Consider the following 19766-nt stretch of genomic DNA (forward strand, 5'->3'; position numbering starts at 1 on the left):
AAAAACCCATACATTATAATAGCTTCACAGAATAGCCACTTTCTTTTTCAAGTTGGCTAAATCTGTATGTAATTTTTGAACCAAAATGTAGTAGTCAATACACACTGTACTTTCTATGCGGAAGGATCAGCATCATTTAGTTTAAAAGTAGGGAATATTTTGCCATTTTAATTTTATTTCTGCTAATCGTGGGAGACATGCCTGAACAGAAAAGAATCAGAATATCCAAAGTCAAATTGCAGGAGTCCGGACAACAAGAAAAAGTCAGCGGGTAACCTGAAAAGAGAACAATAAATTGCGTACTCAAAAATAAAACTGCAGAAGACAATAGTGTATTTGTAAACTGCTTCCTATCTTGTAAACTAAAATGTTCAATGCAAAGCTGTTTTTTCCTTCAATTTCTTGTAATTAGAGCTGCCATATAGTTCTTCAGTAATTATGTCACCTTTTGACGCACAAAAATAATTCCAACTGAAATCAGTCTGCATACTGAAGTCCTATATCACAGAGGGAAAAGAAAAAAACACTATTAGATCATAGGAACTACTCGTAACTTCTGTATTACAAGCACCTTCCTCCTTTCCAAACAGGAATTTACTCACTTTTGTAAAAGTTTTTGGAATTACAGAAAGCTTTCATAGAAGCTTCAACGACAGAACATTCCACAGCGAAACATACATTAAACATATTTGTAGTCACAAGTATCAGAGGTAAGGACTAAGTAACATCTATTAGGAAAACAGTAAATGTTTAAAAAACTTCGTAAGAAAAATAAACCATAACTTTATCTTAGCTCTTTCACAAGGTTTGTATTCCCTAACGTTATATGAGCAAGAGAGCCTGGAAGAAACCCAAAAGTCATCAGCTCAAGGAATGACAAGACCTCTGAAAATTCCATGGACTGTTGGTCAGACGCAAACAGAAATACTAACAAGAGCTAGCCACGCTGGAATCCATTTCCCATCCCTGTTCCATGCTTTAGCAGGTATCAGTCACCAACTTCCTTAAAACACTCACTTTCCATATGACACAACGTGGCTGAAAATTCAAGGCAGACTGTATAAAGTCGAACTGGAACTTCAATTTGCACCTGTTACTGTGAAAACGTTTGAGCGTCCCTGCCCTAGTTATTTATATTATTGCTGCTGATTTTAAGGGAGAATATGTTCATGTCACAAATGTTTTCTCATGTCATCCTAGCTTGCGATTTTTTCTTTTTCAAAGGTTCTTCTGCTACTACTGCTGCATCTTTACAATTTCCTACACAAAAAAAAGTACTTCTGATTTAATCAGAAAACAGAGGAACTATACTAGAGCACCAAACAAAAGATCTAATCTTTGGAGCGTCCTTTCCAAGTGAGTGTAAATAAACTGTAGTAAAATGAAAAGGCTCGTAATTTGGTATTTGGAATATTCCTCATAAACACCAATTTTCTGTAACATCCTTGCATATCTGATAACCCCTCATGTATAATGCAGAAAATCCATTTCATTTTCATCTATTGACAGTGAATTTAATTTACTATTGCAGCTCTTTACCCAGATTATGTTATTAATTCTGCAATCAGGCTCTTTAGAATGCTTTTATTTCTTTCAAGAGTTTTCACAATTATACATTGATTTTTTTTTATTCTAACATACCTTTCAAAATAAAGGATTATGTTTTTCCCAGCTTTCTAAAAACAGCAAAAAAGAAAAAAGCTTCAAAACAACAAGCACCAGTTCATAAGTTGCAACTTTCAACAGGAAAAAAAAAATCTACATGCAACACCGTAATCTCTGGCTTTAAAGTATTATAAACTACACTCATTAAGGAGACGTACAACAGGTGCATTAGCATTTCCACATCAACGATCATATTTGTAAATAGACCAAAATATCTCTGTTAATAAAAAGTTATCCACTTCTGCCTGACAGTGAAGTCAGAGGACAGGAAAGCTAAATGCTTCAATGTTAGTGTTCTGTTTACATCCATACCATCTCTATTTGCTATTTTGTAGAATTCAGTCATGTTAAAATAGAACAAATGCAAAGCAGTTCTTATTTTCCAAAAGAAAAAAGTCAACAACAGCTACAGTCAACTCAATTCTAAATCACCAGTTACTCTTCAAAATAACAAAATCAAAACACAAAAGTGTCAGCTATGTTATTTTGCATCAGTTTTTAGAAAGTCCTCTAGAGCAAAGTTCAATTACAGAATGCTAATTTGTTCATCTTTAGGAAAAAAACCCCAATTATTCAACTGCAGAAGCTAGAATCTTGTCTATCATTATATAAGACTCCCTCTTCAGAAATCTTATAAAGGAGGAATGCTAATTCAGGCACTTATTACTGTTATGCTCAAATATTAAAATCTTTCCATGTGCATTAGTACAGCTAAAAAATGCTATTTTTTTTAATTCATCCAAATTATTTCAGTTTTATAATAGAGTTTTCTTCCACCATCGTAATAAACATAATATAAAGAATATCTAAAGAGCAGCACTTGTCCTCTTTACTTCACTCCAGAGCCAATGAACAAAGCAGTGAAGCAGAAAGAAGGTACATAATGGATTTAAAGTAAATGGCCCATTCTTTATGAGGCAGTCTCTCCTTTTTAGTAATTCTTAATCGTCATTACAATGTCTGGAAACTTCAAATGAACAATTATCTTTACGCCACCTGTCACATTGGTTCCTTAAAGCTAGATTTTTTTAAAATAAAAAATAAAGCAATCAACATTAATGAAAATAATCTGTTGTAGAAATACTGTAAATAACTTCAAACTTATTTCAAGCAGTTAGTGTCCAGTTCAGTCCATTCCATACACCAAAACAGAATATTTATATTCACTATTACACTTTGAAACATACTTTTCTGAGCAATAATGCTTCCTGCTGCACTGGAAGCTTAACCACCAATATATGAAACACACTGACATGTACATACATGCCTGGCAATTTAAAAATAAAGAATTGGCTAATTTTTGCACCTACCTGGATAAAAATCTTTGGATTTAGATAGCTTGATGGTGGCCCCAGTCTCTTTCTGCAACTGAACAATTGTCTGTCCTCCCTTCCCAATTATAGATCCAGCAGCATAACTAGGTATGAGGACCTTTAGAAAATACTGGCCATCCTCTGAAAAATTGAGATATGCATGGTTAATATGGCTTATAAGTTGTCAGTTTTCCTCCCCAGACCCACAAATAAACAAAAGGTTACATCTTTAAACTCTTCCACTGATTCATGCATTTACATCTAACCAGTTGCGTCATTATACAAGACATGTTTAGACTATGCCTTTGACACTTTAAAATATCTACATTTATTCTAAGCAAAGAACCTACATAGGTTCCTTAATTCAGTAAAAGAATGAGAATAATATTGCAATCGTATTTCAAAGGTAGATGCTCTTTTTTTTTTTTTTTTTTTGCAATGGTAACCACAGCATGCAGAAACGATCAGAACCTTAAAAAAAACTACAGCCCTGCATGAAAACGTGGTTAGTGACAACTACAACCTTGCTTAGAAATACTGCAAAAGAAATGACAAAACCAGGAAAGAATGAATTTTAAATTCTAAAGGGCTATTTGTTTGTCATTAGCAAACACATGAGAACAGCAATTAGCTATTGCTTGCATTCTTCTTAAGTGAGCAAAACGACTACTCTGCTACCAAATAACCCACCCAAAATGTGGGGTTTTATTCCAAGCATTTCAGCCACTGCCAAGAAAACAACTCAACATGGTGAGGATGGAATCACTTGCCTAAGTAATCCTCATGTATTCCTTTAGCACTTCTTAAGCGACAATGATCTCTTTTAAGCTCATTAATTAAAGGACACTAAGAAGAATTTTTCCCAATTGATCAAAAGCCTAAGTCACTTATTTTAAATACACTTAAAAGGTGACGAGATAGACAATGCCAGTCCTCTACCCATCACTCGCACTAAAGCACATCATCCAAACAGGAAAAAATATATAGAATGAATGGGAGGGAGAAAGAAAAAAGGATTCCAGTCTGATTTGGAAACTGCAAAATTTTCCCTCATGCCACTGCTAAATCCAGCTACGCTGAAGTCTGAGGACCTTTCCATAACTGTCTCTGAAGAAGTGCAAGGCAATAGGGATACGCTGGTTCCCCAGACTTGTGCTCTCTCCAGCAATAATGGCAATGTCCCATTGGCACGGATATTAAAATACCATTAAAACTGTTTCATAAAGTTGGTTCTTTGGGGTTTTTTTTACTGCTAAGAAGAAGAAATTATCTGAATTCATATTACTTCTCTTCCCTGAGATTATAAAGCGTCTCAGTAAGTGTGTGTGACAGTGGTGCCCACCCGTATTACCATAGCTGGGGAACCATGCACTATGTATATAGCCAGACCACTGCTCTCAACATTGGGCAAATAAATTCACCTCTGCCTCGGTGCATTGTTATGACGACTCCAGTGCAAACGGATAAAGGAGATGCTGGTCCCGTTATAACTCATCTCCTCCAGGAACAGCAGGATGTTAACTAGCGAGTCCCCGCAGCCGAGGGGCGACTCCCCCCGCCACCAGCCAGCCCTCGCCCCCGGCTCGGCACGGCAAACACACGCCGTGTACGCGCTGACAATGGAAGTGAGGCCAAGGAGGAGGAAAACGCACGGCAAGGCTGAAATTCAACTTGCGACCCCAAGGATGTGGAAGGAGGGAAGAGCGTTTGCCATCTCCTTCCAGCTGCCATTTATTGTCGCCCATCCTTAAACGGGCGAGGGAGATATAGCTGGGCTGCGGGAGCCCCTTGTGCTCCCTCCTCGCCTCCGTAGGGTCACGGCTGTGCAGCCCCAGCGTGGATATTAAATAAAAAGACTGGTAGATGCTGAAAACCGACGCCATTTTGATGAATGATAACATTAGAGAAATGGGAATCTTTGGGCGGGGGGGGGTGGGGGGTTGGAAGAGGCAGGCAGGCAGGTAGGGAAGCGGAGAGGTGGGTGGGTTGGGCGGGGGGGTGGGGGTGGGAGGGAGGTGACAGAGGATATACCCACCGCCCGTGTTGGTCCTCTTGGTGCTGCCGGCTTCGGGGGGGGCTTCAAGCGGTCTTTTCCGGGAGTCCGGCGGGTCCAGGTCTATGGGAACCCCGGTGTGGGTCCCGTTCTGCTGGATGGGAGCTGCCGCCATCATGTTTGCTGCTGCTCGGAGGAGAATTGTCTCTTCCCTTCTCTGGTGGGGGGGCAGGGAGGGAAGGGGGGAGGAGGAGGAGGAGGAGGAGGAGAAGGAAGGGGGTGGAGGAGGAGGAGGAGGAGGGGAGGGGGCTCGTCCCGTTCTCTTGTCCTTTTCGAAAATGTAGAGCTAAGATCGGGATTGTCGAGGATGCTGCGCGCCTTGTTTATCTGGCACCCGGGGGGAGGGAAGGGAAAGGAGGGAGGGAAGCGGGCAGGACTGGACTGGAGGAGCAGCTGCAGTGCAGTGTCAGGAGGAGATGAGGAGAAGGGAGACAGGGGAACGAGGGGGGCGAGAGAGGGAAAAGAAAGGGGGAGAGGAGGGGAAAAGAATGAAAAGAGTGAGACAGGAGGAGGAGAGGACAGAGTGAGTGGGAGAGGAGAGGAGGGGAGAGAGTGAGTGGGAGAGGAGGGGAGAGAGAACGAGTGAGACAGAATCGGTGGGAAGGGAGGGAGGGAAGAAGGGAGGGGGAGAAGGAGGGAGCGAGCGGTGTAAATGGTGGGCGAGGGAGAGAGTGGGAGATGATTCACGCTGTTTCTGAGCCCCCTTCCGCCCCTGCCCGCCCTAGTGCCGCGCCTGACGCTGCGGCTCAGCTGCCCGCCGCTCCCGGGCTCCCGTGCCCTCCCTCGCTGTCGGGCTCGTGTGCACGGGGGTGGAGAGGGGGATCGCTGCCGGGGTGGTGCGGCGCTGCTCGCCCTAGCCCCGGCACCGCGGGCGGCTGGCTGGGGGCTAGGGCCGCCACCCTCCGCTGCACCGCAGAAACCCTAAAGGCAGGAGAGGTTAGAACCATGGGAGGGGGCACAAGGACGGGGGTGTACGAGGGCAGGAGGGGGGGGGTGGGGGTGATGGGGGGGTGATAAAACAGAAGGGCGGGGTTTCCATCGGAGACAGGCGGTAGATGCGGCCAATCGGAACAAAAGAGAGAGAGGCTGGGATTGGAGCGTCTCGCCAATGCCGGGCCGGCGCTGGCAGGGCCGTTGAAGGGAGGCGGGGGCGGCTTAACCTCTGCGGCGGGGGCGGCGGCGGGGCGGTGTGCGCGGGGGCCGCGGCCGCCCCGGGAGGGTCCCCGCCGGGATGCGGCGTCACCTGGGTTACGCGCTGCGCCTCCCAGGCCCGCAGCTGCGTGGGAGGACGGCTGAGATGGCCCGAGGAGGCGGTGGGATAGCGGGGACATGTTCTGGTCGAGGCTGGCTGCGGCACGGGCGGTGCGGCCGCGGCCCTCCGTCCCTCCCTCCCTCCCTCCTTCCCTCCGTCCGTCCGTCCGTCCGTCCCCGCTCGGTCCCTGCCGGCCACCGCGGGTGCCGGGCGGGGAGCAGCGCTGCCGCTCCGCGCTGGAGCCGCCGGCGCGCCGGGCTGCATCGCGCAGGCTTGTAAAAAGAAATTAATAAAGATATTATTGTTACGCTGTGACAGCCGGTCTAGCCGGAGCTGTGCGACACAAAGCCGCGTAGCTTACCTAAATGTTTCGTAGAGAACTTAGATATTTCACTGCGAGAAGGTTATTTCTGCTTACAAATCTCAAATTATTCAGGTGCAAGATTAAAACGTTGTAAGATGCTGGGGGATGGGGAATTGTCTGTGCACCAGGAAAGCATTTTTACTGTTTGACTCTTTGCTATTTATTGATTCGTTGCCTTTGAAAAAAAAGTCTTAAAGCGCTGTAACTGTGACGGTGGTGGTCAGTACTGGAGCATCAATTCCGTACAAATTTAGGAACGTGTGTTTATTGCGTTACACCACGCTCTGTGCTAAATTCGTATTGATGTGTGTGTGTGCGCGGCATGGCTGCTGACTCGATTCCTCCTAATACACGAGCTTAAAACCTGGCTGTTTGTGGATGAAATCCAATTTCCATTCTAAGCTCCCTGGGAGACAGCCTTAGTTTTAGTAATCACTTACCATTAATACTGCCCCAAACAATTTTTAATACTTAAAATACACATATCATGTATAATATATAGCACATCACCTCTGCTTATAAATTACAAGTCAGATAGGTAATGCATCGTAGGATATTAAACCGTGCACACACTAACATCTAAACAGGCTCCTGCCCAAATGCATTCACAAATTAAGAACTCAATCCAGCAGTGTAGATAGGAAACTTTCAATGACTTCTTTGGGAATTGTGTCCCTGGAATGTGATATCTATCCCCCTTGCAAGCAGATGAAATAGATGCAGCAAATTCAGTAACAATTTGATAGCATATATGGTCAGAAAAATGATTGTATAAAAATGGAGCTTTCTTACTCATCATATACCCCTTGTATCTAAGATACTCTGACTCATAATTGCTTAGTTTACTGACTGAAATAAAATTCTAGGCTTCTGTTACCTTGGCAGTTGCTGACACAATTATGGTACAGCAAAACTGGGGACTGGTTCAAGCTCTTCCATTTTCTTTACTAAGTTACAGCCAAAGAATTTTATTAGTATTTGAGTCAGAGAGAGCGCGGCATGACTTTTAAATCTCAGGTCCAGTTTGTAGGGTCATCAGTGCTAAGAGACCTCTTTTTTTATTTGTAAATCAAGCAAATGTTTTACAGAAACTTTTGAAGACAAAAATAAAACCACGATGTTTGAATTAAGCCATCTTGAGTCAATTTCCGCAGTGGAACTGGATAAATTATAACACTGCTCTCTTTATCTCACTGACTATGTCCCATTCATCTGTAGCAACATTGAAACAAACAATTCTCTGGTTTTTAGACCACATCTGTTTTACTGTGCCCCCTGCACCAATTTTAATTATGTGACAGATCTGATTGGATTCAGCACCTGCAAGTCCTCCCCTTGGGATCTCCAATTAGCTTATAAAACAATTACTTGATTGCGTTCTCAAAACAAAAGTATTATTTCATCCTATCAACAGAAATATAAGTGTAGCATAAAAATAGATTTTAACGTGATAAGCGTCTATGTTGTTTGTGTATCTAGCTTCCATAAGCTTAGAGGAAAAAGTGGTAATCCTGAAACCTAATTTCCTCAGACTCAGCAGATGTCTCTCCTGTGTTAGGCTGTTTCTTTACTGACAGCTGTTTCACAAGTGCCTCCCCTCGTCTCTACAGAATGCCTTTTGTTTAATGATTTCCCTCTACATTATCTCCCATCCCACTTCGGCAAGCTTTTTCAACTTTTCTATTAGTTTTAGAAGGTTTTATTAGAGTTTCAAGACAGGCTTATTTTTTAAAGAAGTTAGCTTTAACTACATAACTAGCCTCTCAGATAGTTTCTTAGTAACGATTCTATTTAACTAAGCGGATAGCTGCGTGTAACCAACATTTCAACAAATACCGATTTAATATTAAGGAAAGTTTTAATTATTACAGCTATGCTTCAGAATATGCGCTTTTTTTCTCTTTTTTTAATTGCTTGGAGCGGTGATAATGAAGGCCTAAGGGGGAATGTCACATAAAGCGCAGCCCTCTAGTGGCAGAGGTCACTTGGAGTTTAAAGCAAGCTGGGTCTTTGTCATGGGTGGGGGCAGTGAAAGGAACAGCTTTTAGCAAAATGCAGGCAACTGCCTTGCATTGTTCATGGTCTGAAGCATGAATGAAAATAGTTGTGGCGGCCTGTAATACCACCTTGCTCCCTCTCCGGTGTAATAGCTGTGCAGAAAGTACTGATAGAAATATTTTAAAAGTGTGTGACAGTCGAGTTTTCCTCTTTTTCCAAATCTGTAATCTCTTGTTCATCTTTTCTGTTTTCAGCCAGCTCCAGACTGGCATGCCTGACCAGAGGTTTTTCAAACAGCTGTGGGATCTTGATTTTTTTCCTGTCTGTATCAGTCCTACCCTACCATATAATGCATTCTGTAACTTCAGCAAGAGTTTGTTCAGAGATATCATGGAATACAAATCTCATTTGCCAGCTTTATTTCTAAAATCATTCTCAGCTGGTGGAGATATGGATGGTAGCATTCAAATTAATCTTTCCCACAGACATGAAACCTATGCTTAGAATTGAAAGGGATTAGGAATTGGGAGAAAATAAACATATATATTAACAAATAGAAATCTGCATAATAACTCAGGTGGAGTTTTAGTAAGCATCACTTAATCTGATAAAGTCTACTTTGTGGAACAAGACTCGATCTCCTGTTTCTTTTAGAGGTGATGGATAGTTCTCATCTGACTAACAGAATGAAGAGTTCATTTTTCCCCTTATGGGAAATATGACAGAGTCCAATAATCATTAGATGAAAAACGATACCTCTTAAACATCCTGGCTAGGTAAAAGAAAACAGATTCTGTCTTTGTCCAAAATGACTGGCAGCTTTTCATTCCTGGATGGTTGTTGTGATTCCTGTAAACTTTGGCTTCACTAAAATTACAGTTAGTGATGAACTCAGAAGATTCTTTCAAGTCTTTAACATCCGTCTTCTGTTTATGAAACTTTTCCCTCCAATAATCTACCAGTTAAACTGTTATTGTTGTTAATTAAGTTGTTGTTTAAATACTGCAAAATTTGTTCATCAGTACATCTTTTTTAATTTCTGTGGAACTTCTCCAAGATTCCACCAATATTAACCTGAAAAAAAATCAAACCCAGCATTTGGGAAAAAAGTTCAACACGTATTAGACAGAAAATGACCTGTTTTTCCACATTTACATTGCTTTTATTATCTGCATTATATGATATGCATTGCTGAACTAAAAGCTAAGTGTTTATAGTCATAGTCAGTCTTCACTGAAAAAAGCATGGACAACTGCTAAACTTTTTCATGTTGTAGATTGTTGCTGTATAGTATAGTAGCTTTCTTTTTCTGGAAAACTAAGGATGATAACTTGAAATCAGCAAAAATGTGACCATCCTATTTGTCATAATGTGACTATATTGGCTAAAATTCTTTTTCTGGTGGTGGAAGGAGAATGTGTTTGTAGGAAATCAATGTTCCTTTCTTCTCTCTCAGCAGACAGGTCACCTGTCTCCTATTCTGACAAAATTCATAAAAATTCACAGATTTTTTTTTTTCCTGTTCTTCAAGATTAAGCAATTGAATTGATCTGAGTTCTTCATTGCTGAATCTGTAGCTCAGATTTATAAGGGGTTGCCTGGGGACTTACCCAGATCTCAGTGTAGAAAACAAGATAGCCTCAGAACAAGGTAATTTTTCACCTCTCCCAAGGAATTGACATGGTGGATCCAGATATCTGAAACTCCAGTGGCAGAACATTTATCCCAAAAAGTCATCCCCTGTACTGTTATATACAGTAACTTAAAGACCTTTCATTTCTCAGAATGAAAAAAAATAAGGACTAGGTTTCAATTGCCTTCCAAAAATAGTAGTATCTTCTCTTTTCTTTAGGGTTTTTTTGTGGGTTTTTGTTTGGTTGGTTGGTTTTTTAATGTGTGTGTTATTTTGGTTTTAATAGAAAAATAGATATTCAAGGATTAAAACTGATATAAACTATGAGTAATTCCACTGTAATGAAACAATGTAATATAGTATGTGAGAAACGGGAGGATCTCCTTGTGTAGCTTTGTCAGTTTACAGTGTTAGTGATTGTGTACTTTTTGTTACTATCTTACAAAAGGACACTGGTGAAGCGTCTGGTCTACAAACTGAATTCTGCCAGCTACCACTCCAGCTGCTTCAATGTACATTCCTTTAACGGTATGGTGAGCAATGTATTTTTCAAGTAATCAACACACCTATTTCGACTCTGTTATTATAATTGCTCTAACAGTATTACTATTTTATGTGTCATTTTGACCACACACCAACTGTCTTGTTTGTTTGAAATTTTGGCACATTACAATAAGTAAGGGAAAAGATACATTAACACAAAATTAGTTTCTTTGATTCTGTTGTCAAGCTTGATCCCCTTTCTGGAATAATGTAGTCTTACAATACCGGACCTTAATCAGGATCGGTTTAGAATTTTGCTATAGTTCAACTCGTGTATAAAAGGTATGTTAGTGGAGAAGATCAGAAATCCTCCTGGAAAACGAAGGGAAAGGGGAAAAGTAAACATGTTGCACAGTAGACAAAGGGAAAATAAGGAGATAATAATGACAAAGGCACTGATTTTTTCACTTGTAAACAAAATTTATACTAAACTATGTAGTAAAATTTTAGTTGCTCTAATCATTTTTCTCACTAGTAAAATCTATACTATTTGAGATTATTAAAGACAACTATATCCTGGTAAAACTGTATTAGTAAACTCTCCTACTGTTAACCACCAAGAATCTCCATTTTATCCTGTATAACTTATTATCAAGTTTCCAAATAATAAACTATTCCAGAGAAGTAAGTTTTACAAGTATAATATCATTATAATGGTAGAAATTTTGCCAATAGAAAGGCAAGAAAAGTAGTGTTTCTCATATTATTGAAATGGAGACCTAGATGTCCTTAAAAACACTTTTTAAATGCTTACTATAAAAACATTCATACTACAGTATATAACAAATCTTCAGCAGAGCAAGATTTTAGGAAACAGTTATTACCTTTAAGAACACACTGGGAACTTTAAGAGATTCCTCCCTGAAGTTTAGAAAATACCTTAGAATTTATTCTTTGAGAAATTATTTCACTTCACCAGCAAAATGTAATGATTCTGGTTTCTTCTACCCACTTGAAATTAATTCCTACAAAATACTCCTGAACTGGAAAGTCTTCTGGTGGGGGAAGGTAAACAGCTAAAACTGACTGCCAGGATAAATTGGCCAGAATGATTTGGCACATACCCTGAGTTTGCCATGAAAACATGTATCTGTGTGTCAGCTGCACACAAAGGCTATCTGGCCCCAGAAAAAGCACAGGGATTAGGCATAATGCTGCCTATTTGAGACAAAGAGTGTTCCTTAGTGCAGTGGGGTTAAAACAGACAGCTCATCAGTAGTACAAGTCTATCTGAATTATTTAGGTACCATTTTGAGCCAGAAGGAAATGGTGGCAGATTAATGACTTTTGGGGTCTATTCATCTCTTTATTTTGTTTCAGTGAAAGCAGTACTGGAAACATGAAAAGGTGCCAAAATTTGAGATCAGTTTTACTTTAATCGCTTACAAGATATAGAGTCACTTTCTTATTTCAATGCTGGTTGAAAAATATAACTGATTTTGATTTATATTTCACTTAGACTTATGAGGTTGCTATTTATGTTTGTAAGTGGGTGCATGACCAAAGTGAATGGAACAACTCATATGATCTAGAAAAATAGAAGTCCATGGATCTACTGGATGAAAACTGTTTTATTGATCTCAAGGGGGTTTAAGTCACTTGATACAAAATACTTCAGGGAAAAAATAATGAAGAGAGTAAAGAAACTATATAAAAGATATTAACACAGACTGTCATGCATTCTTGCAATAGCAGAGATTCTTGTCATATTCCAGTGATGGGCAGTGATGGGCAATTTGAATTACTTTTGCACAGAAATATTTATGGATATGTAATAAGAACATATAGAAAAAGTATTTAGGAACACATTTTTTCATTTCTAATTAATTTTATATGTATATATGACTAAGGACACAGTTTCCAATGATTTAAAATCACAAGTTTAGGTGAAAATCTTTACATAGCCATGAGTTATATTGATAATGAACAGATCTAAATAAGGTATTATAGAAAGTTACACATTATATTTATTAAAAAGCCTGATTATTTTTCCTGTGCAGGGTTTTCAGAATATTTTTTTGTAATATTTTAGCCAAGTAGGAGGACCCCTGTTTCAAAATTTCTAAATATTTGTATTTTTCTTTTCATTCTTATTTTCATTTAAAGGTTCAGATTGTTTCCCCAGGAACAGAAAAAAGAAAAACAAACATATGTTAAACAGTAAAAATAAAATTGCTTCAGAACTGAATCATTACAAATGAGATGAAAAATAAGGAAAAGTACAAATTACAAAAAAAAATCCCCAGAAAGAGGATCATAGTGCATTAGCAACAATGCTTGCAGATTCATCATGGCTCACAACAAAGGTATTTATAAGTGGACCTCCTGCCTCTGTCGCATGCTGTCATTGCTTTGGATTGACTGCTGTTAGATCCCTGTAATCCTGAGCCCCGGGATCTTGTCCTACATGTTTACCCCACTTGGTATGCATGTCAGTACGTATTTAAAATGGAAATGAACTCTAATCTTTGTATGTGTTAATAGAAAAGGGTTTTAATCTCCTAAACCTCATATTTACCATGGTTTTGTTCTGTTGTTTGGATTTTTTTAAAATAAAGTTTATAAAAAGCTGTGTTCAGAATTTGTGCTTCTATTTGTTAGTTTATCCACTTAAGTTCGGTTTATATTTGGCATTTCTTAACTCAATAGTGTGTCATGGCAATAATATTACGGAATATATAAGATGAGAAGAATAGATTAACAACAATTACTGGTCTAAAAATTACATTTTAATAATGGAAAGTCTTGTCAACTCTCTTATCTGTAATGCACTTGTAAGAATAAAATTTCATATTTTAGAAGACTCGTGTTATAGATGAAGTGATAGAAGTGATGTATGATTGCCATTTGCTTGGGAGATTATGTTGTCATGTAGATGTTATGTTGAAATGAAAACCTAAATATTCTCTAATTTAGAAAAAGTTCATTAAAACTATCATGCCCCATTCCACTTGAAAATGCATTACTGACAAGAAATGAAAAATAATGTACTTCCTTTGAAAGTGGTAAAAAAGTCATCAATATAGTTGAGTTCCAGTCCTCACTCCTGTAAGCAAATTCATATTTGCAGTTCCTTGCACCCAGTATGATTCTTGCATCATGTAAGATCTTTGTGAAAATTACTGCTATTCCCTTATTATAACTGTTAATAAATATTTGCAGCTGCTCCTTGGAACTTGATTTCATGACCATTTCTCTGGGAACCCTGGTCCAGTGACTGACCACCCTCTCAGTGAAGCACTTTTTCCTAATCTGGTTCTGGTCAGAACTTCCCCTGGTGGAGCTTCATTCCATTTCCTCATGCCCTGTCACTGATCTCCAGAGAGAGGAGATCAGCACCTTCCCCTCTACTGCTCTCCTTGAGGAAGCTGAAGACTGAGGTGAGGTCTTCCCTCAGCCGTTTCTTCTCCAACCTCCAACAAACCAAGTGACCTTGGCTGCTTCTCCCTGCCTTTCACCATCTTGGTCAAGCTTTTCTGAATGCTCTCTAGTAGTTTCATGCTCTTCTTATATCAAGGAAAATGATATCAATATGAAATCACTGGATCAATATGTACAGTGGTGTGATATGATAAGGATGCTTTTTCTTAAGAGCCTCATGGAACAGGTAACTTCACCTGGATAGAACCTCATTCCTGGCATAAATTCATTGACATCAGTAGGCTGTCATTAGGGAAATGGATCTTCCACTTAAGAAAATGTGTTTTAAATTGACAAAACTTTTAATTTTTGTCTAGTAAAAGTAATTTCAGCATATTCCAGTCTGCTTTATTGATTTCAAGATTACTTTTGGAACTAAGGTGATGTGATGAATATGTCAGCCAATTCAGTCAGTAAAACCCCCACTTTTAATATCTGTCATCCAGTGTGTGAGGTTATTTCCCAAGTTCAAGTAACAAGCTGATAAACTAAGAATGCATTGGACACAAAAAGAGTACACAAAAAATTGTATTGATTTCATTAAAACATTATGATTCTAATCTAACATCGTACACAATCAGTAAAACTAATTTTTAAGCAAAACGTGCAAGAATTTAAATTCTTAGAGCAAAAATATCTTTGCTTAGTTGAAAAGTTATCAGTTTATTTTTCAATGTAAAGTAAATGTGTTAAGAGAAATGAGACTGCCACAAACTGTAATTTAAAGTTTGACAATAGTTATTCCAGCATGCTTTACTATTTAATGTAAGTTCTCCCTTCCAACCCCCCAAATTAACTTATTGTGCTCTTTTAAGAATTCAACATGTTATAAAGATGAAACATTTGGTACAACTTTTAACAATTTAAGGAAACAATAGAAGATGATAATTCTAGGAAATGAACATGTAAGGGTTTTTTCAGTTTTTAGCGTCTAACTGTACTAGTAACAATTTAGGCAGTAGCCACATGGTCCTGCCAAATTCAAAGATATTATTCTGTATCAAACCCTTAAAGATTTTGTTCAGTTACATAAATGCCCATTCACTTGAGTAATCTTTATTCATATATGTGACTCAACACAATTTTTACAAATAATCAAAACACCAAAGTGTTGCAAAAAGACTATCTTCTCTTGTGTTTTAGCACAATTTTCTACACAGGCAAATATTCTGAAGAAACTATTTAAACTTTTTTATTACAACTATACATGCCTGTAAAACATTTTGTGTTCCTATTTTTACAAAAACATACATTTTTAATCATTATGATCTGAAACTTCATTGTTCTTGAAATACTGCTTTGGTGATCAAGTTTATTATACTTAGATAAATATTACTTTGCAAATGTATAGAAAATATCAATACCTCAAACTCTTGTATTTGTCAAGTCTCACTTTTGTTAATTATCCATTGGAGTTTGTGGGTAAATTATTCATTATTACATTGTCATAACATGGGGGAACTAGATTGCACTATCTTGAAAGATTATGCCTTACATAAAAATGGTTGAAAGCCATTTCTCTCATTGTTACCATTGTCACATTAGTGAAAGAAAACAGTCAGCATTCCATGAACATTTCATTTGTTTAGTGTGTCTAAGATTTCCCAGGAGAATAAATCATATAATCAAGAAAAAATGCTTGATGTGATCAATTCTGCAACCCTGTGTTACTTTTTCTGGAAAGTCATTTATGAAAGAATCAACTGTGTCCATGTTATTCAGTGTTGTTTACATACCTTAATAAAACATATGATGACAGCAGGCATTGGTCATGGAAGTTTGAACATTATTTTATTGTGATTGTTTTCAATATTCACTTTGATGAAATGAATATTCTGGGTAAATCCAGCCACCTCAGAATGAAATTAAAAACTGTAATTACTTTATGAAAATAAAGAAGCATATCACTTGTATTTGGTGAATTTCAGTTTTATTAAAAATCTCTAGGATCTGAATTATATTTAAATGACCAGTCTTTAAAATAAAAGAAAAATAGATAATTTATTAAAATACAAGTATGTACATATATGTGTGCTTATACCTGTGTACACACAAATAAAACACATGCATATGAGTGACGTACATACCTTGAGTATGTAAGTATATATATGTTTATGTGTGTATTCATTCATAATATCACAGCAATTTGAGCCCTCTAGTGGTTAGAAACCTCTCCGTTAAGAAATCATTAATCTCAGCCTAAGTATATCCACTGTAACAGGCAAATGTCTAAGCTCTACAGTATGATTATTATGTCTTCGTATAAGTTCAGGATAGCTGCCTGCAGTCGGTGTGGGTCTGTACATACGAATGTTAATAGAAACATAGATCTGCAAATCATGTTATTGTTTCCAGCATGGTAACTTTTCTACCTTTTCTCTGTTAAAATATTTTCAAAAGCAGCATCCTCATTCTCAGCCTTGAATTATAGTTACACATGTAGTTACTACAGGAAAAGGAGAAAAAAAATAAATCTGCAAGTTTTCATGACATATAACTTCAGCCATCTAAAAGCTAAGTTTCTAGGCTAAGCTGGTTGCTTGTACTCAGCTTGCTGTCACTGGAGGCAAATAGGTTATTTGAGAATGAGCTGTCCTCTAAAGGTGCCTGGGAGAGAGCTGTAAGAGGGAAATACTTATGGATGTAAGGGTCTCTCCATTTTTCAAGGAGACCTAGATAGCAAACTTCGAATCCATGTTTTCTTTTTTATAAGGCTGAAAAAAAATTATATAAAAAGCCTAGGCTTGAACAAGATTAAATAAAACAATAATAAATACTATTATTTATAGCAATACTTATAACATGCAATGTGTATCAGACTATAAGGTGTAATAAAATAATAATGAATATGTATATTATAATAAGATATTAATAACCTCAGACAGGTTAATCTACTACAGGGCAAAATCATTCTGCAAGATTACTGTTACTTTGAGGAAACTCCAAAATAACATTCAGAAGTGGTTTTTTTCTGGTGCAGGATAGATTTGATGGGTTCCAGAGATAAAATTTGCTTTAATTTTCCTCTTGGGCTCAGTTTAAACATTTGTTCTGGACAGCCACCCATACCTGAAGCCTTATGAATTCTGCAGTTGACCTTCAGGAAATTTCTTCAGGAAATTTCTGCAAGAATGAGGGAGCACAACTATTCAGTGTGCTAAGATTTCTAAGCTCTTTTCACAGGAAAATCTTGCCAAGAGGACCTTAACTGTAGTTTTCTTTCCCTCAGTCCACAGTTCCATAATCATGAAACCTGTTGACTCAAGAATAGTGAAAGCGTAATTGACATGGGCTTTTATTCACATATGTGATCATATTCAACACAATTCAGAGATGAATATCTGTTTCTGGAATAATTTAATTTAAAAAATAGTTTATTATTTTATTATTGTAATTTGTTATGTGACAAGAGTTTAAGAAAGAAAAATTACATGACTTAAGCAATTAATTCTCATTTTAAAAAATAAAGCAACAGTTTCGTTTTCAATGTACTAAAGCAATTCAAATATATTGTTATTCAATTGCATGGTTGTTTTTGACATCTATCAAAATTATATAATGTATGATACAGAAATTAACTCCTAAAAGGGAATATTTTCATTGGATGCATGCAAAATTTATACAAGTTGATTTTTTTTTTTAACAAGATTATGTAGGCAAAACATCTGAGACAGAACATAATTTTTGTGTGTGATAAGATTTGACTTCAGGCAAGTACTGTGGTGTAAGGTTGGAATATAGTTCCAGCATGCAAGGGTATGATTATCACAGGGGTTATGCCTCACAGAAGAAAACGCTGATGACACTGATGTCCACATAAAAGTGTTAGTAGGCAAAATAATCTTAATTTTCTCCAAGAAGGTGCAGCAATTGCTTTGGCATGACTAAGATATAAGGAAGTTTTAATGTGTGCTTAAGCAATCAGAAATTTTTGATTGCCGCCCAATGAAAGAGGAAATTAAAGACTAAAGGTGCAGTCATCAAACCAAGTTGTGCTTCCTGATCTTTTGCAGCTGACATCATTATTATCCTTCCTGCATCTTGCAAGAATTTCATCAGGCCTACAGTAGACTACAATACTATTCATTGATGTATCACAGGGAACAACAATCTCCCTATGTGTAAGGTCACATTTCGTGTGCCACATAAAATAATTTTAACGCCTTAAATAAAGAACTACTTTAAAAACTGCCACCTTGTGAACATGGTTGAGAATATAAACTGTACACCAGAGAAAAAGAAAGACAAAGACAACAAAAATTCAGTTTCCACCCTCTAATATATAATATATCCTAAAGATTCAGTCATGTGTTTAAAAGACATATTCATTGCAACAGCTAAACAAAGAGTGGGTTCAATTGCTGTATGGGCCACTTAGAATTTGAACTTGTTGATCCTTGCAGGTCTCTTCCAAGTCAAAATATTCTGTGATTCTATGATTCTTGCCACACAAGATTAATAATTAATTGATTAATAAGGGTGGGAAAGGGCAGTCTGTTGGACTTCCTGTGACCATGGCTTAGGTAGCAGGTGCTAGAGTAGATCTCGAAAAAATATCCCCCTTGTTCTCCCATGGTTCAGAAACAAATACAGGGCCCAGAATAGGCAACTGAGCAATAGATTGCCTCTGTTGTTCAATGTCTATTGTCCAGTAAGGCTAGCAAGGATACAGCAGTAACCGGATTTTATGATGTAACACATAAGTTTCATAGAGTCTCTGCAGCCTCCAATATTAAATAGGTCCAAGACTTGATCTGAATAAAAACTTGAACTAAATGTATTTCAAAGAGATTACTGATATGCTTTTCTATTGTAAGAATTTATATGGTAGGGTACAGAGATCATAAATAATATGAAACATCTCACCTTTATGCTCCAAAACAATTGCTGTCTAAGATTATAAGAGGATCCCTCTGTGGATATCACCATATGATACACTAGCTGTACCTTCTTGAAGGAACTGGTTCTTCATTATTAGTGGCTGAATAATAGCTTTTGGTGGACTGCTATTCTTTTCTTCTGTTTCGATTTCTGCATGTCATTAAGGGCCAGCAGAGACCATCTACATTTCAAAAAGCAAAAAAGAGTAAGAGGCTCCCAAACAAAAAGGTGTTTTTTGCATTTCCACTGAATTCCTGTCCTCTATAGGTCTCTTTCTTTGATATTTGAGAACTGAGTTGTCAAACATTTTTTAACAAACATTTTTGTAGTTGACTTATAGATGTGCAGAAGTAATCATATCACAACAAGGGAAATCTTATAAAAAGATACTCAAAAGCCTTATTATTAAAAACCAGTGAACAACATTTTTTGTGAAATAATCATAGAATCATAGAATGGCTTGGGTTGAGAGGAGCCTTAGAAGATCATCTGGTTCCAATCCCCTGCTGTGGACAGGGATATCTTCCACTAGATCAGGTTATTCAGAGCCTCATCCAGCCTGGCCTGACACACTTACAGGGGTGAGGCATCCACAGCTTCTCTGGGCAGTCTTTTCCAGTGCCTCACCACCCTCACAGCAAACT

The 19766-nt window shown here is 37.9% G+C and overlaps 1 protein-coding gene and 2 long non-coding RNA genes across 11 annotated transcripts in view; 1 reads left to right on the plus strand and 2 right to left on the minus strand.

The window, feature by feature from the left end:
* The window catches only part of NOVA1 (NOVA alternative splicing regulator 1), a 140482-nt gene extending 135329 nt beyond the window's left edge, over window positions 1–5153 (minus strand). For 2 of the 5 annotated variants that reach the window (XM_088167216.1, XM_014891442.2), the window contains exons 1-2: window positions 5014–5150; window positions 2976–3119 (exon numbers count right to left, since the gene is read on the minus strand). In XM_088167216.1, the coding sequence (XP_088023342.1) occupies window positions 2976–3119; window positions 5014–5149 (280 nt within the window). In that variant the 5' untranslated portion in view covers window position 5150. Of the gene's footprint in view, window positions 1–2975; window positions 3120–4399; window positions 4512–5013 lie in introns of those variants that run through there. The other 3 variants (XM_088167219.1, XM_088167217.1, XM_088167218.1) reach the window with 3 other exon arrangements.
* A 526-nt stretch (window positions 5154–5679) lies between these two features.
* LOC148223341 (uncharacterized) overlaps window positions 5680–19766 on the plus strand; it is a 103296-nt gene continuing 89209 nt past the window's right edge. Inside the window, exons 1-4 of one of the 3 annotated variants that reach the window (XR_015804539.1) lie at window positions 5680–5967; window positions 10727–10806; window positions 12928–13127; window positions 13984–16154. This is a non-coding gene — a long non-coding RNA (uncharacterized LOC148223341). Of the gene's footprint in view, window positions 5968–6533; window positions 10807–12927; window positions 13128–13983; window positions 16155–19766 lie in introns of those variants that run through there. The other 2 variants (XR_015804541.1, XR_015804540.1) reach the window with 2 other exon arrangements.
* LOC148223342 (uncharacterized) overlaps window positions 15494–19766 on the minus strand; it is a 58456-nt gene continuing 54183 nt past the window's right edge. For 2 of the 3 annotated variants that reach the window (XR_015804543.1, XR_015804542.1), the window contains 2 exons: window positions 19108–19303; window positions 15494–17494 (listed from right to left, as the gene is read on the minus strand). This is a non-coding gene — a long non-coding RNA (uncharacterized LOC148223342). The remainder of the gene's footprint in view (window positions 17495–19107; window positions 19304–19766) is intronic. The other variant, XR_015804546.1, reaches the window with a different exon arrangement.

Source organism: Sturnus vulgaris, chromosome 6 (assembly GCF_052056855.1).
Source record: "Sturnus vulgaris isolate bStuVul1 chromosome 6, bStuVul1.hap1, whole genome shotgun sequence".
NCBI classification, from domain to species: Eukaryota; Metazoa; Chordata; class Aves; order Passeriformes; family Sturnidae; genus Sturnus; species Sturnus vulgaris.